The sequence below is a fragment of the Panthera uncia genome, chromosome B1, assembly GCF_023721935.1.
Source record: "Panthera uncia isolate 11264 chromosome B1, Puncia_PCG_1.0, whole genome shotgun sequence".
Lineage (NCBI taxonomy): Eukaryota > Metazoa > Chordata > Mammalia > Carnivora > Felidae > Panthera > Panthera uncia.
The window spans coordinates 184,117,145-184,139,392 of NC_064811.1; the positions used below are offsets into that span (position 1 = coordinate 184,117,145).

Consider the following 22,248-nt stretch of genomic DNA (forward strand, 5'->3'; position numbering starts at 1 on the left):
ACCAGAGGCACCGAAATCAGGATCCATACCTGGAACTGAGTTAATTCTACCCCCAAATTAATGTCTGTAAAATGCAGGGAGGATAGGCAACCAATGTTTTCACAGCACGAAGTCACTGTCCGGTTTGAACCAGAGAAGCTCTGGAACTTTTATTTTCTTGCAAGAATTCTTAACATGTTTATAAAACCGCAAGGATCATGCTCTATTTTTGTCAACATGGTAACGACTAATTTTAACAGTTAAATAAGAAATTAAGCTGTTAGTAAGTTGACAGCCTTATACATGTGATGTTTAGTGACTTTCATATCAAGAAAATTGCAAAAATAAAACTACAATGAGACACCTTTTTCCACCTGTTGGGCTCCCAAGTTTGAGCATCCAACTTTGAGTCAGGTAATGGCCTCACAGTTCGTGAGTTTGAGCCCCACATTGGGTGAGCTCAAGCCCCACTCGGGATTTTCTCTCTCTCCCTCTTTCTCTGCTCCTTGTGGAATTCTCTCTCTCTCTCTCTCTCTCTCTCAAGAATAACAAAATCAAAAAATTAAAAAGCAAATTCCCAAGTGTAATGTCATAACGTTAGCCAAAGCGTGACCCTCTCTTACATTGCTAATGGCGGAGACAATTGCCGCAAGTTTTTGGAGAAAAATTGGATAATAGGTATCAAAATTACAAATGCAGTCATGCTTTTTGTTTTGTTTTCAGAAATTCTACTTCTGGGATACATGCTGTAAATTTACCTGCATGCATGTGGATGAGTGAAAAAAAACTGGAAACCACCCAAGTGTCCATCTGGAGGGGCTGATGTGTGGAATCCCCGCCCTGGGATACCATATTTTTGTAAAATCACAGACTGAGGAAGCCCTGTCCCTCCCGATCAGAACTATTTCCAAGGCAAAACATTACATGGAAAAAAGAGCAGTGCTGAACAGTATACAGAGCGTGTCATCTTTTGGTGCGGACCAGGGGACCTTCTCACTGTATTTTTTATACCTTCTTTCCATGATTTCATTTGTGAACCGTGGGCATATACTCACTGTTCAAAAACTGAGGTCTTTTGCAACGTTAAGTCTGACAAAACTAATGTGTGTGCTTTTCTCAAATACTTTTCAGGAAAGACTTTGCAGAAAGCTCTTTCCTCTCTGTCTCTCTTTTAAAGAACACCAAACGTTTATTCAGAAATGGATCAGTGACACGTGTTCCCCTCCAACTTGAAGGCTTCTTCCTCTCCTTTGGAACAACAAAAAGACACAAATGGGGAATATAAAGGAAAGATGTCTTCTTCCGAGGAATTATATCCTAACGTTTTTTTTTTTTTTCTTTACTGTGAAGTGTTACATCAAGACTACTAAGGTAAATAAACAGATACTGAGACGATTATTAGTGCTGTTTGGTAATCTCAATGGCATTCGAGTTTCCGTTCCAGTCCTGTTTGAATCTGCAAGTGTTTCAGATCTGGCCCCCTTATACCACCCCAGCCTTTTTGATGTGGGGTTTTGTTTGCCCTTGGTTGTGTTTTGTCTTCCTCAGCACAAACTCCTTCTTGTCCCAATCTTTGAACCTACCCCCAAATGCTCTTTCTCTCTCGTCATAGAGCCCTGTGCATCCCTCTCGTTCAAGTGTAAAATCATTTTATACTTGTGTAATTGGCTTATTCGCATTGTTCATGCTAACTAGACTGGGGCTCCGTGAAAGTAGGGACATAGTTACATATGCTAACCACGGCGTCCTCATCGTTCAGTGTGCTCAATAGATATTTTTCATCTTGGACGAGACGTATAGTTGTTGACACAGGGTGAAAGTTGCAGTGGAGACAGTGCAGATTCTAGTCAATGCACCTCATCAGAAACCATAACCGGGCAAATACTCACACTAAAGGGAAAACCCCAGTACTTAGTATACAGGGAGCTGTTTTGAAGGTAATGAGGGCTCTGTGATAACCATCCACTTGTTCCCAAAGTGGTTTTTCCCTGTAGTATGGATGTATTTTGTATTGAATTCTGTCCAATCCCTTTGTTATCTGTAAAGGTCAATTCGTAAACTTACACCCACAGTGGCAGCTTCTCTTAGGAAGGTTCTAGCTTACTCCCTTCATCTCTATCAGCCTCCCTGACCCAGAATCACACTGACTAAGTATACAATCTACACACCTATAATTTTCTAGGCAAGTACAACTTTTAAGATCCGCCCCCTAAGACGGGGTGGCTGGGTTACTCAGTTGGTTGAATGACCAACTTCGGCTGGGGTCATGACCTCACGGTTCGTGAGTCTGAGCCCCTCGTCGGGCTCTGGGCTGACAGTTCAGATCCTGGAGCCTGCTTCGGATTCTGTGTCTCCCTCTCTCTCTACCCCTCCCCCACTCATGCTCTGTCTCTCAAAAATGAATAAATGTTTTAAGAAATTTAAAAAAAGATCCTTCCCCTAAGCTACCCCTTCCAGGTAAACTACTATCTTTAATCCTTTCCCATACAGAAATTCTGGAGTCCACATTCATGCTCGCTGATGGCTTATGTCTACCCAAACTAATTCAGAAACATATTAAAAGTTGAAATGACAAAGATTCCTGATCATTCTGAAAACATGCCATTGAATCTCATCAAGTTCCTCCTTTACAGAAGGAGGATACTCACGTAGGCAGAGTACGGATTCTTGCAAGTTGATGGTGACGGTCCTTGTCCCCATTCTCTCCAGCCCCCATTTCTCACCTAACAAATCTCTTTATGGTGGTTGCTTTGGCCGCTCTACCCGAGCCTCCGGTGACACAACTCGCTTCTTTCCTGGTATATCTGGCAATCCTTTAATCTTAAAAAATACCACCGTCTCGGATTTCTTTGGCTCAGTAAGGTGTGATCAAAAGGCAAGAGACTGGATGCTGAAAACAAACTATGATTAGCATACAATGGGAATTGTGGAAATGACAGCTTGTGTCTTTTGACGTGTGGCTCACAAATACCAAGGCCCCTCAACGCCTTACTGTCTTGACCCTGGATCCCGCGGAGGAACATGGTGGCTCGGTGTCTGTCTTCTTCAGTCAAATCAAAACCCTCCTCCCGGGAAGACTCTGGTTTGCCTTTCAGGGGTCAAATGACATCTGGGGACTCTTTCACACCTCTTGAGTTTTCTCCAAAATCCAGTCCACGTACTCAACCACATTGGTGTAAACCCCGGGCCGTTCCCTCTGACCGCAGCCTTCTCCCCAGCTGGTGATGCCCACCAAGTGCCAGACGTCGTTGTGTTTACAGGACAGGGGGCCCCCCGAGTCTCCCTGTGATGGGGGGGGGGCAGAAAAAAAAAAGGTGCACGGATCGGTTCAGATGCTTCTCGTCTTAAATGCATGGGTCTCAGAGTGATTTCATTTAAAATTCTGTTCTTGGCCCTTTGATAAACTTCACTGTAAGCAAAACAAATTGACCGTGGTTCCCTGCTCCGGGGCAGAAGACTCCTTCTTAAATGCATTAAACATTCTCATGTGAGGGGCGCCTGGGTGGCGCAGTCGGTTAAGCGTCCGACTTCAGCCAGGTCACGATCTCGCGGTCCGTGAGTTCGAGCCCCGCGTCAGGCTCTGGGCTGATGGCTCGGAGCCTGGAGCCTGTTTCCGATTCTGTGTCTCCCTCTCTCTCTGCCCCTCCCCCGTTCATGCTCTGTCTCTCTCTGTCCCAAAAATAAATAAAAAACGTTGAAAAAAAAATTAAAAAAAAAAAAAAAACAAAAAAACATTCTCATGTGAATATATTAAATGGCCGAAAACACTCTTACCTTACAAGCATCCTTCCCTCCTTCTCGGTAGCCTGCACAGAGCATCTTATTGGTTATTTTGTGCCCTCTGTATCTTGTCTGGCACTCTTCGGTTGTCACCAAGGGTACGTTAGCTTTCTGGAGAGTATTTTGTATTTTGTCTGAAAAAAATTTTTGGTTTGTGACTGGAATAATCACATATATAATATAAACACGTATGTTTAAAATCAAAAGCGTACCGATACAAAAATCTAGAAAGAAAAAAAAAATACTAGGTTTACCTCCTAGACCTTTTATAACTACAGAGTTATAGAGAATATATTGTTTCTTAACATTCAGTTTAAAACTAAGCATGGCTCTGACTGGAATTACCTCCCAGAGAAAATAATTGGATAACAGGCTATGACATTTAATAAAAAGTGCTAGGTTTCACACTAAACTTCATTACAAAAAAAATTAGTCATTAAAGAGATTGTCATATTTAAAATTTCCAATCAAACAGACAGGGGATCCTCCTCACTTGGGTAATTTTGTCTCTTCATTCTTCATTAGCATGCTTTCTGTGGCTGAAGAATGTGATTATTTTACTCACATTTTAGCTGTGGGACTTGACAGAGCAGAAAAGGTTAAGATGAGACCATGTTCTTTATCTTTAGGGTGGAGCACACACAGAAACATGGTTTCTTACCTCCTAGTTTTCTGTACCCCCATCCAGTCACCCAGCACTCAGCGTATATTATACTTCGATCTCCTTTGGAAGGTAGACATATGGGTCTCTGAGCATCTAAATTTTAAAAGTCATGGTTTAGTCATCAGAAACAAAATACATCTTCTCTCCCAGGAGAGACTCCCTTCTTTCACTTTCTACTATTCAGTGTGTTCTCTATTGTATTCGGGCTGTGCCTCATCGTCATTCACTTTCTCTCCTTGTATTCAGCGTTCTACATCACGTATCCTGGGAGGAGGGAACAAGGAAGAGAAAAGGCACAGCCCTCCCTCCTAACCTCATCTCTTTAACCAGGTCTGTTGACCCTGTAGAAATTGCCTACTCATTCTGACCCTTGCCCCTAAAAGGGAGATATAGGTCATTTTAATATTCCAATATATTATAGAGTTGGGTCATTCTGTGAACCTGAAGAATCCTGGAGAAAACTCAGCGCTTCACCCACACCCCATAGTAAGATTTAACGATCAGGGAACAGCACCGGTCTTAGCAGACTAAAAGAGTAGCTTAGTAGCCCCTCTCTCATGATCATACCACCTGGAGATTGTGGGGCTCAGGCCATGAACCTGGCAGTGTTAAACAATACATCTAGGCCATCATTGTAGAGAACTTTCCATTTAAAATTCGACACACCTGTATAATTCATTGCCGTTTCCAGTTTCAACAAGGCAATATCATACCCACTTTCTGCCATTTCATATTGATCATGAATTATTATTTCTTGAACCCCAAAGAAAGCTGTGTCCTTTTTAACTTCTGATTGATTTAAAATGCCACTATAGACACGCAAGATTTTAGGTGACTCTAACCTAAGGAATAAACAATAGAGGAAAAGAAATTTTCATTACCAAATGATTCCCAAACATTTGAGCTATACTGTTATTTACCTAGCTATTACTAATATTTTCTTCCGGCGGCAGACTTTTTGTCGGAAAGAAGTGATTTCATGCTAAAATTTTTCACTCACATATTCCTCCTGTAGAAGGTCCTGGGTGAGCATTTACTATATTAAACACATAAAAATGAATGAATGCTCTTTTCACCCTCCAACACACACACACACACACACACACACACACACACAAACACACTCACGCTCTCTTTCTCTCTCCTCCTCCCTTCCGCCCCCTGACTCCCCCCGTCCCCCACCATGAAGAGTTCCGGGTGTTAGTTTCAACCCTACCATTGATTACCTATCAACCTGAGAAATTCACTTGGATTTTCTTGTACTCCATTTTCCCATATGGAAAAGGTAAAAGGTAAAGGAGGCTATTGACTTCAAACATATCTTTGAGTTATAACATAAGTATAAACAAAAACAAACACACAAAACCATGTCTGGAAACTCAGAGAATACCAAAGTGCAAAGAGGAAGTTTGGCCAACTAAAATTCCCTGGAATACATATACTCTCCTGATGGAGCTTTTAGGTTTGGCCAATATTAAAATTGACCTAAGTAGGGAATCCAATCTGAGGATACGTAATGAACTCTTCCTTCTGTATTTGGAAACGTGGCAGTGGGGTTGGGGGGTGGAGAGAGAGAGAGGAGAGAGGAGAGAGGAGAGAGGAGAGAGGAGAGAGGAGGAGGGGGAGGGCAAGAAGGAGAAGGAGGGGAGGGGAAGGGAGCAGAGGGAGAGGGGAGAGGAGAGGAGTGGAAAGATGGAGAGAGAGAACGACAAATTTAGAGAAGGGGAAATTTTCATTGTGTTTGGCTCTGGACCTGATGCCAAGACAAGCACAGATGATATGTTCTGATGGGAAATAACAAGAACACCCCTGGGCATGTGGATGCATTTAAATGGGAAAGCAGAATAATATGCCATCATATTCCTACACCTAATCTGATGCTGGTAGACCATAACTGTTCTTTCTTTTTGCCTTTTTTTTTAACTACAGGGATTTAATGTAGCAAATAGGGTAATTTACATTTTTAAAATATTTACTAAAATGCTAATGACAGATTTCAGTATACGGGCGATCCCTGGGGAACTAATAAAATCGGTAATGGTACTGACCCAATCAAACAGTGGGCAGCTGTTAGTATCCACTGGTTTCCAATGATGGAGCCTCCACACAGGTGTCTCTGGGCAGGTGATGTGATATGCAGAGTTATCTGCCATGGCCACTCACCATGAACAGATGCCTCTCCTCCAACAATTCTGGGCTTGATTTTGGTCGTACACACTACAACAGAAGGGTTGCAATGAGTGGCTTCCTAAGTCTTCCTTTTCCATCAGCAGTTATGTCCCTTCAGGCAGAAAGAGAAGAAAACCTGCCCTCGATTCAGTATCTTATCACGACCTTGACTTGAAGAAATTTTATAATCAACTCAGCAAGCAAAGCTTGCACAGGAAAATTGCATGACTAAGTCACCTCCTAATGACATGCTCCCAAAGAATGTCTCATCCGGTCCTGCGTGGCAGTCTTCTCCTCCCTCATCTGCTAACCCTGATGGTTCTCTTAAAGCAGTTGTCAAGTGTGGCCCTTGGACCCATCGCAGCACTCGGGAATTTCTTAGAGATGCAACTTCTTGAGCTCCCCTCAGACCCAGTAGATCAGAAACTTGGACAATGGAGCCTAGAAATCTGAATGTCAACCCGCCTTGCTGAAGTTGAAGAAATACTGTCATAAAGAAAAGTGAGCACCCTCCTCTCAGTTTACAGCTTTTGTCCAATTCTTATCTTCTGCTCAGGCTGACCTTTGGTCCCAGAGTCTCCTGCTCCAGCTGGGCACCATCCAAGCATGGGCTGCTCTTCTGTCTGTGAACTGCTTCTCCTTTTGGCTTTGTTGACAGTTTGGGGTTCTCCCGGTTCAACCCTTGATACTTTCCAAGCACTTTGATTCACCTTTACCCCCTCTGTTTCCTCCTGTCTTAGCTGCCCTGGGCAGGATGGTCCTTTTTGCTCCTACTTCCTGGCACGCCAAATGAGAACCCACCCTGCCAATGGGAGCCCTGGCCAGATCTGCCCCAGTAACCTAGATGGAATTGGAATGAGGTGTTCTGGGACGATAGTATTCTAGAGCAATGCTTCTCATACTTTAATATGCATATGGATCACCTGATTATCTTTTAAAATGCTGATTCTGATCCAGCGTGGGGGCGGGAGGTTGCTGCAATTCTTTCTAGCAGGCTCACTGCTGATGTCAACATGCTACACCCAGACCACACTTAGACTAGCATGGCTCAGAGGACCAGGGAGGCTTCATGTCCTTAGCTAGAGGAGGAGGAGTGTGAAGTTAGCAAAAGGGTCAGCAGTCAAAAGCCAAGTCCTTGGGGCGCCTGGGTGGCTCAGTCGGTTAAGCGTCCGACTTCGGCTCAGGTCATGATCTCACAGTTCGTGAGTTTGAGCCCCGTGTCGGGCTCTGTGCTGACAGCTCAGAGCCTGGAGCCTGCTTCAGCTTCTGTGCCTCCCTCTCTCTCTGCCTCTCCCCTGCTCATGCTCTGTCTCTCTCTGTCTCAAAAATAAATAAACTTAAAAAAAAATTTAAAAAAAAAGCCAAGTCCTTGATGGTCTGTTCCCTGGTTTTGTGTGGGTGTAGAACAATCTCTCTAGGACTTTCTTTTCTGAACAATATAAATAGACATATAATCCTGGGGCAAACTTCAGATAGGAAGAGAGGAGTCTTGAAGAAAACTCCAGTTGGTAGCAAGAAGAGGCAGAAACAAGCTGGGTGTGTTTGTGAAAGCTTAAACAGGCTGGCACACTGAGAAAAGTGTTCTCACCTGAGGGTGGATAGGGTGAGATTCGTTTCAGAGAAACATTTTGAAGATTTTGACTAGATTCTGGAATTACAGGGAAGCCCTTGTGATTTACGAGGAAAGGCAAAGTTTAGGAAAATGAATGGGTATACAGTAACTAAAATATGTTATAAACAATTCAATAGTGCCTTTCTTAGGGACAAATGATAGGTCTTGATGTTCATTCTATTTTGTCTCTCAGTTCAAACAAAATGCTGCAAATATCTGTGTTTAGCATTAGATTTTGTGTTAGGAAACATTTCTTTTGATAGCAATTCCTCTGTATCTTCAGAAAGTTACGTTGAAGGCCAATGATAGTGTAAGATATGAGAGTCACCTCAGTTATATATCCCCTCCCATTAGGGTATTATTTCATCGGATGTAGTGCAGGAAAACCTAATTATCTAGTTTCAGAAGGTGCACTAAAAAGTCTTAAGATTTTCTTTTCCTTTATCTTGTATTCTCTGCCTCAGCTATCAATCTCCACCTGATATATTCTGTAGCCTTCATACGCCAGAATCCATACATTCATCAGAGAAGAACATAATGAAAGGAAAGTGGGGGATGGGTTCAAGTGTTGAGTGTTGGTTCCCATTTTAGAAACTACGTCAACATCACTGACAACAACATCTGCCAAGTGTCCCTTCTCGTGCTTAGCAGAACGAAGACAACAGAATTATCATAAATGCACCTTCTTAGATAAATATATTGTAAGGAAAACAGAATATAGGAGATACACCTTAATTGACTGGCTTTTTAAAGGAGTTTGGGCCATCAGATCCCTCTGTACTCCAGGAAGGCATGGTTTCCTCGTTAGGACGTTAGATTGGACACAATATTGTACATGTTACAAAACAAGTTCTCAGAAGTTAAGGATTTACTCTCCTCTCAGTAGAGAAATAATTCTGGCATTTTAAAGGAGTTTGGGCCATCAGATCCCTCTGTACTCCAGGAAGACATGGTTTCCTTGTTAGGATGTTAGATTGAACACAATATTGTACATGTTACAAAACAAGTTCTCAGAAGTTAAGGATTTACTCTCCTCTCAGTAGAGAAATAATTCTGACACAGAAGATTTTTATACTCTGAAAACTGTTACAAATTATAATCATCACTTCTATTTTACTCATTAAATCTCAGTTGAATCTTAAATTGATAGTACATTATAATATCGGACATTAAGCAAGAAAAAAGTCTAAAATATGTAGTTTTATGTGAATTAGTAAGCACTAAAGCCATCATAGGTTATTATGGTAATTTAGAGAAAAGTGCGATAATGTTGTTTTCTGTTGGAGATTCTGTCTGGAGATCATTCTGTTTGCCCACAAACCATCCCTCAGTACTATGCTCAGAAATTAGCCCCTAGAATTGGCCACAGCTGATCTTATTTTCAGTGTAATTTGTATCACATTTTACACATATTGTAGGTCTTGTTTAATCTAGAGAATCTTTTTATTTTCTTTCCACCCTGTGACAATCATTGTTCGAAATAAATAGAGTTTTACTGTAAATTTTTGCCAGTATTCATAAGTATGCAGAATACTTGCAGGGGATCTGAAACAATGAAGACCCCTGAAGGGGAGCTACTTTATTTCTAGAATACATACAAATTTTTTCAAACATATGGTAGTTATTTATGTTTCAACTAAATACCAAGTAATGGCCAATGGACAGAAAATAAATAATCTGATTAACCAAATTCCTGACCGATACTCAATCTTCAAGGATAATAAGAAAGATAGTTAGCCTTCATAGTAGGAATTGAACATAAAAGTGTTGACTGAGCCTGAGTCTCACCATAAACTGTATACATGTGTCCAATTAAAACCCATACTCACTTAATATTAGGTAATGCAGAGTTTAGTTGAGGCCCAATATTTACCACTAAAACATGGTCAGCCTGGATGACAGGAGTAAAACTAACAGAAAATTGTATCTAAGTTGGTTATTGTACTAATTTTCTCCCCTTTGCGGTTACTATTGACGCTGACAGTCATGATACATTTGTTATAAAATAACTTCTTCAGATGTATTTTCTCGCGTGCCATTAAACTCACCATTATCCATTTTACATAACCTTAACGTATATCCAGAGATGCCTCCTCTCCCATGAAGTATTTTCGTTGGAGATCCATTTGAAGAGAGTTTTAAGTAACATTTACCCCTGCAGGTGGGAAACAGAAGAGTATAAACATAACACCCCCCTCGAGGAGATGGGACGGGAGTATCTGTGCAACTCTTTGTACGTCTTACTTCCCTCCGTTGCAAGATTCTGGAGATGGCGAATAGGTAAAAAACTGGCAGCGGATGGAGTCGGTACACATTTTCTGGCAGGCTTCGTGCCCTTTCACGTCAACAATGTCCAGTTCTTCTCCCAAGAAATCAGTGTCGTGGTAAAATGAGGAATGACAGAACACTAGGCAGGAAATCACACATCAGGTACAAGACACCAAACTTACCACGAGTCGACCTAGGTTTGTTGATCTTGATCAGGAGAGAGTGGCTCCATTGTTTACCTGGGACACTGTGCCTGCAGGTTTGCAGACTGAAACCAGAAAGAGCTTTGTCCTTCTTAATGCGTGTACTTGGCAATCCACTTTCAGATGTTTTTAGGAGACAAAGATTTCTAACAGAAAAAAAAAGGGGGGGGGGAGGGAATATAAATGGATCATGTAACACATATCAAAGAAAAGAACCATTTTTATAACACGTACAAAAGTCAATTCATGTTGGTGTGTTTAAGAGTGAACAATTTCTCATTTTGTAAGTACTCTTCATACATCACTGAGTCAGACCCCATGATCCATAGGTTGTAGACAGGTCTTCAACAGGATACCACTTGCCTCCACAAAAGTTTTCTGAGCTGTTTCTATCGCCAGTGTTCCTACCATTTTCCTTCTTTCTCTCCTCTTTTTCAACACTCCTCGCCCATTTCAAAGATTCCGTAACTTTCATGCTCTGGAGAAATCTGTTATCCAGAGTTGCTTCAGGCTCAGACACGGATAAATGACATTCATCACAGGCTCCGTACAAGCAGCCTCTTCTTGGAACAAAACAACTTTTCCTGATTAGCCCCAAATCACAGTCTAGAGCAGTGCTGTCCAATAGAGTTTTCTGCAATGATGGACACGGTCCATGCCGTGCCACCCAATTCGATAGCCCCTAATCACATGTGGCTACTGAGCACTTGAAATGTGGCTGATACAGCTGAGGAGATGAACATTTAGTTCTATTTAATTTTAATTAATTTCAATTTAAAAAGCCAAGTCTTGGCTTCTAGCACTCATGTTCCCCTCTCACCCTGTATTGAGGATCCAGTGTTTTACCCCTCTTACAGGTATTGACCGGGAATGTTATAAAAGGAGTAAAAAAAGAAAATGAGCAGTGATTAGGCATCTTTCTAATTTATGCCATTTATAATGCAGTCTTTGAACCCCCTTTCTTCTCTGACTGCATTCAGTCCCTTCAATTACCAGCGGTTATGCTAGTGACACCCAGACACAGATCCAGAACACAAACCTCTCCTCTTAGTTCAAGATTTCCCTTTACAACTTCCAGATCAACATTTCTCTCTGGAGGTCCCCTGGGCATCTCTTCCCTCTTGAAATCTGCGCCTCATGAAATCTGCATCCCAGTCATGGGTATTTTTATCCTTTCGATTCCTTGGGCCAAAAGTCTAAGAGCTCTCACTGACTCTTTCCTTCAGAGCAGACAACCAGTCAACAGATGTTATTGCCTCCCCATTGGACAATACATCCCAACCTGATGACTTCTCTATCACTTCCACTCTTGTCCAAGTAGGGCAGGGTTTTCGTCTCTTTCGTTCACTAGTGGTATCCCTGGTGTTTAGAACAGTGCCTCGTATGCAGTAGGCACCAAATAAATTATATCGTTGAGTAAATGAAAGTAACAGATATATTTTCATGGGACCAAACTAGTGCTTCCAAAAGTCACTCAATGGAAAACCAGGCTTGCTTGACGGACAAGGACCTCAAGGGCCTAACCCAGCTGGATTCTGGGGGACCCATTCCTCACGCAAACAGCCAAGTCAGGCAAATACCGGGGGCTCTGAGAATTCCCATTCAGATAATATAGAGCATCGAGATTCTGAAGCACTCTTAAGTGGGGTTTTTGGTTTCTTGTTTTTGTTTGTTTGTTTGTTTTAGTGAATCTTATTAATGAGGAACGACAACCCCAGCAGACATCCTTGTAATGATCAAAGACCTTTCCCACGTTTCAGCATGGTTTCCTGGATTGATACCCATCGGTAGGAAAACAGCATCTCAATTCTCAAGTACCCCTCCACAATTACCCCCAATTCCATTAATACAGGCCTTCCTTTCCACCTCTCTTCACTTCAGATTTGACATTTCCCCGATACTCCCAGCCCTTTCTACTCTAGGTTCACTGATCTCCAACTGGGCACTGGACTAAGTTGCCCCTTGAGGGTCATCCTTATGTTCTTTACTCCGTTCAGAACGAGGCAACCCTCCCTTTGCTGCAGGCAGAGACCTCCCTCAGCTCAAGAAAACAAGAGTCCTCGGTAACCTCAGGTTTGCGGTCATCAGGTGGCGAATGCAAAGAGAGAGGGGCTAGGCATTCTTCCCGGCAACTTTGGCCTGTCCTCTGCAGACATTTAGATTAAATGTGTAGCTGCTCAGAAGTTTTTAAAGGATGGACCTTAATCGGCCATCTTAAGGCATGAATCTTCATCTTAATTCCTTACCTTTCAGATTCTTTTGGCCATTCTTGAGAAAGGAAGGTAAAAAACAAACAACTGGGGTGGTGAGTACAAATGCGGCGACAGACAAAGACATCCGGAGCCATGACACTGCCGATGTTACTGTCTGCAAATGCCGTACTAGGGAAAATGTCCCTGATACAAGCTGTACGACAGAAGAAACCATGTTTAAGAAATCAACTCCCCAATACAATCAGTAAAATCCCAGCTAGAGTATTTGTAAATTCCATATAAAAAGTTTGTTGCGGGGTGAAGAGGGATGAGTGGGCCAAGCACGGAGGAGGTTTTTAGGGCAGTAGAAATTCTCTGTACGATACCGTGATGATAGATAGATATCATTATACACTTATCCAAACCCATGGAATATACAACACCAAGAGTGAACTGGAATGTAAGCTGCAGGCTCTGGGGCGATTATGATGTGTCAATGTATGTCAATCGATTGTAACAAATGTACCACTCTGGTGGGGGCGGGGGGTGTTGATAATAAGGGAACCTGTGCATGTGCCCCGGGGCAGGGGTCTATGGGACACCCATACTTTCCCCTCCATTTTGCAGTGAGCCTAAAGTTGAACCTAAAATCTTAACAACAATTCTTTTCACAGTTTGTTTATCCCAAGCTCTTTAAATTTTTTTCATTCGGAAAACTGGAGTGATTATTTTACACTTTAAATTCAAATATCGCTCTAATTACATGGGACATGATGACATTTTTCACACGAAGAAGGTAAAAGATCATTTGGTCCATTTCACCAGGGGGCGCACATGGGTGTCCTAAGTCAGGCCCCTCATTCCTACCACCCGCACCTACTATGTAATGGTTAAACCACCTCGCCGAGAAAGTAACAGTTACCCAGCTTAGAAAGCGCACAGGATTTTAGTGAAAATCCAGAGACCACTTTAGTGAGCTTCATTATTCTGGTTGGTGTCCCCATGTGGGTGTACTTCAGCAGACAAATGTTTCTGAATGAAAACAAAAATGGGAAAATGTTTTACTCGTCGAAATACATGTAGGAAACAACATGAGACGATACGAAATTCCAGTCTAGAGAGTTCCTGGGCTGACAGCTGAGGATCTGCTCTGAAAAGCATCAAGCTGATGCTGGACAGCAGGACTTGAGTCCTTCCTCTGCCAGGACCTGGAGGGCCCCTGAATTTTGTCAATTCTAGTTTTCATCACTTAAATGACAGCTTTGGAGAGATGACGGCCTGAAGAATCGGAGGTAGGAAGTAATGAATTCTCAAGCCCTTCTCTACTCCCCATTTCCTGGCGTGCTGTCCCTGTCGTGTCAAGTCTCAGACATGAAATATGTTAAGAAGATGTAGCTTGAGCTGAGCCAAACACAAAACGTGAAAACTTACTTCTAAATCTGAGCATTCGGTTTTATCGTCGTCGTTTTTGAAAGGAGTGACGGATGCTTTATTATTATTTATATTATTCACCTCCTTGTGAATGTGGAGAGTGGAATGGAAAAACCCAAAGGGGAATCCAAATAATGGTCATTTAAACTTAGTTCTCCTTTTTTTTGTTGGGTTCTAGATCAGTGTGGTTTCCTATACAACCCTAGAACATCTCAGAAATTTCTAAATATAAAAGTTAGTGATATTTTTTTTTCCCTAAAAAAATTTTTTTTTAACGAGAACACTGATTCATCATTAGAGATCAGGTCATTTCTACATTCTCACACATTTATCTCCAGCATATTTCAAAATCCAGTTTGGGGTGGATTTTAAAACACTTCACATGGGCTTCAGTTATTCTGTCTTAGATAAGGAACTCTTACTTAGAGAGGTCTGAGTAGGTTTTCCCTTCGGTTCTATAATCCTTAGGCTGGGAATGACGCAGTCAGATCAACTGTAACTGTCTCAAAACTTCCAATTAAGAAACGTATCACTTTTTAAATTAGCCAGGCGATGGGTGAAGCAGATACAACAATGTCAGTAAAAAGACAGAGTCCTTAACATAAAGGAAATGCATTTCTGCTGCTTTCTGTGAAGAAAACTATTAGCACTGTACTTATTCTAGAAATGTCGTTTGGGGGCTGAAAACAAAAATTCTGGCATCAAGTCGAGGAGAAATTTTGTTTTCCATCAGACAATGCGATGATCTACTCACTGTCCGCGGGCTCAGCCTACGGCTCACTCACCGATGCTCCGTGCTTGGAAACTGCTTCGTTGCATATGTGAAAAAGTGACAGTGCACATCATTTGTGCATCTCTCTTGGCATTCCTGGGCATCCCTGGTCATCAAGCTATTATAGTTCATGCCCTTCATGTCCAGGTCCACGTACATATTCCTGTGGCAAGCTGGAGACAAAAGCAGACAACGTGGCGGTCTTCCAGACTCCAGAGCCAACCTGAACGGTGCTACGTTAGCAACTGCCCTTCCTGACTTACTCTTTCAACTCTTCCAGTCACTCTCAGAAGTCCTTTGTTTTCATCTTCATCTGCTTAACTTCTACGCTCACATGGAAGCAGAAAAAGAATGAAAATGCCCTTCTTATGGCGCAATAGTATTAGACTTGTAAATTGCTGTGTTAACTTTCTGCCCTGGCCCCCTTGTCTCCTTAACTCCACTGACTGATTGATCCGCTAACCTATTGGAGGATCTTTTGACGGTTAAGTGTCGTCTCAACCTTCCTAGTTGCTCCTTTGATTCGAAATAATACGTTTAGTATGGACTTACAGGGGCACCTGGGTGGCTCAGCTGGTTAAGCGTCTGACTTTGGCTCAGGTCATGATCTCACAGCACGTGAGCTCGAGCCCCGCGTCGGGCTCTGTGCTGACGGCTCAGAGCCTGCAGCCAGCTTCGGAGTCTGTGTCTCCCTCTCTCCCTGCCCTTCCCCTGCTCAGGCTCCAGGCTCTCTCTCTCTGTCTCACAAATAAATAAACATTACAAGAATATGGACTTCTATATAAAACTTTAAGCTGGGAAGAGAAAGATGAATGATGAGAACTGATACAGTAAGACGTGTCCTTCTAGTTGGGTAAATTTTAATGAAGGGGGGACAGAGTGCGCGTGCTAGCTTTGACTCTTCCCTGAAAGAACTTCATTAGGAGACTCTAAGTCCACACCGCAGGGTTTTGTTTTATAGCCATAAAAGTATATGTGATATAACTATATATATATATATATATATATCATAGTAACTAAGTGTTTACGAATTCTAATAGGACATCTTACCACTTATTTGATGTGGGCATTGCTTGAAAGAATATCCAGAAATTGCTCCTGTCATATTCACCCTTGGCAGTGTTTCTGTTACACTGTCTTTCAGGATACAAGTAAACCTGCGTGAGAACTTACGTTTTAAAATAGTGGATCTTAAAAGTCAGCACACAGAAAATCAGAGACAAAGAAACAAACTGCTCTATCTGATGCCAAAACAAATATTTTCTTAGCAAAGCTGTTTGTTTGTTTTTTTCCATTCTAACATCCCTTCACTTAAGAGCTCACCTACAGTTTTCCCTACTAACTGGAAACAGGAGTGAACTATGGCCCGTTGGTCAAGCAGCCCTCTGCCTGTTTTTTGCAGCCCATCAGCTGAGAATGGAGTCTTATTGCTAAATGGTTACATTTTAAATAGTTATAGAAGCACTTCTATAATATCTTTGACTTTCTGGATCCATCATTGCTAAAATATTCAACCCCGGCTTTGTCAAGAAAAAGTTTGCCAACCCTTGTTGTAGACTCCAGAGTAGTAATTTTTTAAGTTCAGGATACTATGTAAATATCTATGAATGCAGCAATAATACACAAACATGTTGATTACTTACCTCTGTAGTAAAGCTTCATCATTGAATGTTCAAGTTCAACATGGAAACAAAAGTGGTGGATGGAATGTCCTAAAAGTCTTTTTAATGTTTTTATCTATTTGTTTTGAGAGAGAGAGAGAGAAAGCGGAAGCAGAGGAGGCACAGAGAGAGAGAGAGAGAGAGAGAGAGGGAGAGAAACCCAAGCAGGCTCCATACTGTCAGCATAGAGCCCAATGTGGGGCTCAGTCTCATGAAAGCATGAGATCATGACGTGAGCCAAAATCAAGAGTCGGACACTTAACCGACCGAGCCAGCCAGGTGTCCCCAAGTGTCCTATACAGATATAGCTATTAACACTGGTTAATAGCTATAAATTATATTTGGGGGACACCTGAGATGTTATAAAAGGGTTCTTGTTACAATCGTTTCCTTTATGTAGGAAAAGGTATGTTGAAATATTTAGGAGTAAAATGTTATAATGTTTTCAAATTATTTCAAATGGTTAAATAGAAAGATAGACAGACAGATGATAGATAGATATAGATAAGGCACAAATGGCGAACAAAAAACTTGGTGGTGACAGGGGATCACTGTGCTGTTCTTTCAAACTACATTTATAAATATTAAAAAAAAAATTTTTTTTTAACATTTATTTATTTTTGAGACAGAGAGAGACAGAGCATGAACAGGAGAGGGTCAGAGAGAGGGAGACACAGAATCTGAAACAGGCTCCAGGCTCTGAGCTGTCGGCACAGAGCCCGACGTGGGGCTCGAACTCACGGACCGCGAGATCCTGACCTGAGCCGAAGTCGGCTGCTTAACCGACTGAGCCACCCAGGCGCCCCATAAATATTTATTTCCTAATAAAATAATTGAAGGAAAAGCACCGGTTTGAATAATATCAAATATCAATAATGAATCAAAAAGCAAGGAACAAAACGATTAAGAGGCGTAATAACAGCGGAGAGAAATAACAGTACCGCTAAAATCTAGACCACAGAGGAGCAGAAAGTCCACACTGAGAGGCATGTCTGCTCCTCCCTGATCTGCCTGGGCACGATTTTTTTTTCCTGCAATACTTAATATTTCAATTGAAGGACCACGTGTTTTCCCATCATTAACCTTCCATTTTCTAAAATGGTAGATGAATACTTATTGGTAAGTAATCATCCCGGAAAGCTACTTCCTCTGTGCAGAAACGCGAACATTTACCATCTGGTAGGATCTTCCGACGACGATTCAGCCATGAAGGTGAAAAGCAGACATCTCGGATGGTGGGTGCAAATAAGCTGACAGTGCTTGGCGCTTGGTGTGAAAATGGTAGTCACGTCTCCTCCTTGAAAGCCGGTATCTGTGAACAGCTTAGTCACACATTCTGTGATGTAATACGTGGCATGAATTATTGGGGGCTTTAGTTGCACGTATCGAATTAGATAATAATCTCACAAAGGCAAGCGAAGTAGGTCTACTTCCCAGGAAATGCGCCTGAACTTGGAAATCAGAGCAATCAACACTTTGAAGTTGGTTGATTGGATGAGCAGCCTCAGACAGAAAAAGAAATCGCAAAATGGCACATTTGCCTCGATGGAACTGTGCTTCTGAGGGATTATCTTGGAGATGAGGGTGCTTTGAGGGTAACTGAATAGTTTCTCAGAGGTTTCCTGGCCAAAGATGTTCCTTAGGGTCACATCCAAGTCTGGAAGGGGCCGCCTGCTTTTCCCTTTCCCTGTTGCTTGTTTGTCAAAACTCCTTGTTTATATGAAACAAAAGATCCAGAGTGATGGTTTTTCAATAGTGTTTGATGGCCCTGGCTGTGATACACTGTATCACCTCACTATTTAAAATGGGCCAGTTTAGGGGCGCCTGGGTGGCGCAGTCGGTTAAGCGTCCGACTTCAGCCAGGTCACGATCTCGCGGTCCGTGAGTTCGAGCCCCGCGTCAGGCTCTGGGCTGATGGCTCGGAGCCTGGAGCCTGTTTCCGATTCTGTGTCTCCCTCTCTCTCTGCCCCTCCCCCGTTCATGCTCTGTCTCTCTCTGTCCCAAAAATAAATAAAAAATGTTGAAAAAAAAATAAAAATAAAATAAAATAAAATAAAATAAAATGGGCCAGTTTAGGAACAGGAACTCTAGATTCTCAGAAAAATATCTGAATTCCCATTCCAGCTGAAACCACACACAGGTATTTTTTTAAAAGCTAAGTTGGATAAAGCCCCTTTTTTTTTTTTCTGTTTCTACACTTGATCTTAGCCAAAAGGACAAGAAACGATTTTTTTTTCCGTTTCTAGAAAGAGATATTTAATATTCCAGCTTATGGCTCTTTGGGTCATTATTACTCAGTCACTGAATAAAAGGTTGTAGTTTTTAATCTTAGTACACTGCCATTAAGAAGGCTTCTTAATATCTTTCATATACGTAGCATATGCATGCTATATGTATATAAATGTATACATACACTTATAGTAAAAATGAAATACTTTGGGAAGGATAAAATATAACTCAAATATTTATCGTAGTAACAAACATACCAATGAGTATGTGGGAAAGTACGTAGGTACAGAGCAGTGAAAACTATCACTAAAACTATCACTAGATTTAGCCAGGGTCTTGGATGGGGAAAATTCCAACTTTATTTTCACTAACCTCTACCCAAAACGTGATACAGCCTTCCATCATTAATGTAACAAACCACAATGTTCATAGTATCTGCTTTGTCATACTAAGATTACAGATTTAAAAAGAAAACATGACAGCTGCCAATATCCTCAAATAATATCACCAGCTCGGTGGTGATAATTACTTTGCAGTTTTAGACCCACCGCTAAATCTTGTTACATCATGTGTCAATAAGAAGCACATCTATTTTTGTAACAGGTTTTGTTTTGTTTCGTTTTGTTTTTACATTTTCACTAACGATATTGCAATACAATTGATTTTCTTGGCAATCCTTTGTATTTTTATTTTACGCCTTCGAAAACATGACTCTGAGAACGCAATCCAAAGAGATCTCTGGGGAAAAAGAGAGTCAAGGATCCCTGCCACAGCCTGTGCTCAAAACCCACCACATACGCCTTCTAACTTACCCAACTATAACCTCTGCATATAGGATAATTTTCTCCAAGATTTGCAGCTACCCAAGAGTGACCCGGAGGTGAACAGAAACCTGCCCCCTCTCCCCAAGCTCCGGGCGGCTTCCTTGGAGTTGCAAGGCGGCCCCTCATTAGTTAAGAGTCTGTTTGCACCTAGAAGTGTTCTCATGGTCCACGGAAATCCCACCATGCGATGCAAAGAAAGTAATAATTACCACCAAATTGTCATGACTGATGCAGATTTGGATATAAACAGAGGTACAGATTTGGATATGACTTATACATATGGACCCAGATTACTACTATTATGACCAATTCCTGTTCTTTAATTGCCCTCCCTGTTTTGAAAACCCCTGGAGCCCTTAAGTGAAAAATAAAATGATTTAATGTCCTTCCGTGGAGTAGATGGTGTGGGCCTGTAGATAAGCCCTTCTGTTTTCCAGTCTTCAAAGCAGGAAATTAAGCTGTTTCCAATTCTTATCTGAGCTTAAGCTCTACTTACCACTGGAAACTGAGGCAAATAAAATGAAATGTACCACTCGATATAATAAAATCATCCTACAAAAAGAAAAATGTGTATGTATTTAGAGCATGCAAAGTGAATTTATAAGCAGTTCACTGACATCAGGGTTCACAAGAAACAGGGAGGGAGAGGAGTGGTGAATTCTACGGTATTTGCAGGTTGTTACGTTAATGCTGAATTTTACCTTCCCCAAATCCTAGGACACTCCCCAGGATGATAGCACGTAGAGTTCAAGACTTTCCTAGTTCTGAAGAACCCAGAGCGGACGGGGGGAGTCCCCCCATCTCTGCTTCCCCAGTGCCTCCAGCTCACCGTTAACCAGATATTTTTCATTGTTGTCATCCGAGCCCTCCCCAACTCGTTTTTCCATTTTTGTGTTCTTTTCCAATTTGTTTCCTTTCTTTCCATCTTTGAAGTCTCTCTCCGTACCTCTCGGAAGCTCTAAATGACTTTCTACTTACGACGTTACCATTTAGAAAAGTCTGCTGCAAGTATATTCATAGACCGTCTTCATTACCTATAAATGTACTTATTCTCACAAAGCATCGAACTAACTGCTCTGTGAAAAACTCACTATCAGTGAGACGCATCAAGACTTGCTATTGTTTTAACCTCGATCTTGAAAATCCTTCTAATTTGTCAAATACTTGTTAGTGATGACAAATTATTCTTTCATTCTGTATCTCCTCTCAAATTGGTTGGGGATAAAAGCTTCCAAAATGTCGAGTCAGATAAATTTTAATAAATCAATCATTATTGTAAAAGATTTTTAAGACCCCCCCCCCCTCCCCGCCCATGGTAGGGAAAGGCACTTCAAGGAAAATTTGCTGGAGAGAAATCAAAGAATTTTTGAAATCGTACCTGAAAATATTTTGTTGGCCTGTTTGCCACCTTCTCAACAAGACGGTTTCTCTTCTTCCAAAATGGTCTTCATCCTCCTCTAAATGAGCTTGGGCAGGACACGTTCACTCAACTTTAATGTTTACTTTTCCCGATTCCCGATGTTGTGTAACGGCGTCTTTTCTTACAGCAGTGTCTGCGAGAGCTCTCAAAAGCTCGGTGTATCTAAAGTGGTCCAGTTGCTCGCTCTTTCAAGACAATACATCTTTTTGTCTTATTTCACCGTGTATTTTTCAAAACTTCCCCCCCCAGAGAGACTGAGAGAGAACTTGAATTTGTGTGGCTTAGCAACTGGCCCCTCACACTGGGATGCCTGGTAACCACAGCTGCTCTTAACCACACTGACAAACATCGGCTGTTAATCATTAATTCTCGCCTAACTCGAGGCTCACAGTCTACAAAGAAAACGGGGAAGGTCTGGTGGCTTCTTGATGCGCGGTGTGGCCCCGGGGAACGTCACCTGTTGGGGGTGGGGACAAAGGAAGGCGCGGACTGTAGGTGCCCAGCGCTCCTATACTCAGTTTCCCTTTGTATCAAGTCGCCTCCTCCGGGGTTATGTTGATATGGTCAGTTCCAAGACGCCAACCCCTTTTTTATTCATCTTGCAAACACTGAAAGTCTAACTTAATTAAAAAAAAAAAAAAACGGAGAAACATGGGGCTTTCCTGTCTTTCCTTAGAGTCCGCAATCGGAGACAAAAGGGGAGCTAGGAAGTCACGTGTCTAGCTTTTGCAAGCAATCAAAAATTAACCCGTCAATTCTCTTTGCCTTTTTTTTTTTTAATGTCTTAATCTTTATTTTTGAGAGGGAGAGAGAGAGCATGAGCAGAGGAGGAACAGAGAGAGAGAGGGAGACACGGAATCTGACGCAGGCTCCAGGCTCTGAGCTGTCAGCCCAGAGCCTGACGCGGGGCTCGAACTCACAATCCGTGAGCTCATGACCTGAGGTGAAGGGGGATGCTTAACCTACCGAGCCACCCAGCCCCCCCCCCAATCATCTGTTTTAAAAGTCCGATTTACATAAATTTTAGTTCCCTTGCAAAACTAA

The 22,248-nt window shown here is 41.9% G+C and overlaps 1 protein-coding gene across 2 annotated transcripts; it reads right to left on the bottom strand.

The window, feature by feature from the left end:
• Nucleotides 1-229: 229 nt before the first annotated feature.
• On the bottom strand, nt 230-21,648 carry F11 (coagulation factor XI). Of its 2 annotated transcripts, none has more exons than XM_049631775.1 (15): nt 21,163-21,648; nt 20,281-20,336; nt 17,905-18,067; nt 16,121-16,227; nt 15,084-15,243; nt 13,790-13,899; nt 12,922-13,081; nt 10,712-10,821; nt 10,449-10,611; nt 10,253-10,359; nt 6,472-6,640; nt 5,090-5,265; nt 4,421-4,516; nt 3,754-3,893; nt 230-3,262 (listed from the first exon to the last, which is right to left on the bottom strand). In XM_049631775.1, exons 2-15 carry the CDS (start codon nt 20,333-20,335, stop codon nt 3,101-3,103), a joined length of 1,878 nt encoding a protein of 625 aa, XP_049487732.1. In that variant the 5' UTR covers nt 20,336; nt 21,163-21,648; the 3' UTR covers nt 230-3,100. The 2 variants fall into 2 exon arrangements, with proteins under 2 accessions (XP_049487732.1, XP_049487733.1); XM_049631776.1 differs by having other exon boundaries at nt 17,905-18,053; nt 21,163-21,560.
• Between the last annotated feature and the right edge of the window lie 600 nt (nt 21,649-22,248).

Coding starts and splice junctions, on each gene's coding strand:
- F11 (XM_049631775.1), bottom strand. CDS start 20,335: ATGATTTTATTATATCGAGTGGTACATTTCATTTTATTTGCCTCAGTT. Junction 13,900..15,083: donor TTTCCAAGCACGGAGCATCG/GTGAGTGAGCCG, acceptor GTTTTCATTCAG/AAACATTTGTCTGCTGAAGT. Junction 6,641..10,252: donor GTTATGTAAAATGGATAATG/GTGAGTTTAATG, acceptor CTTCTGTTGTAG/TGTGTACGACCAAAATCAAG.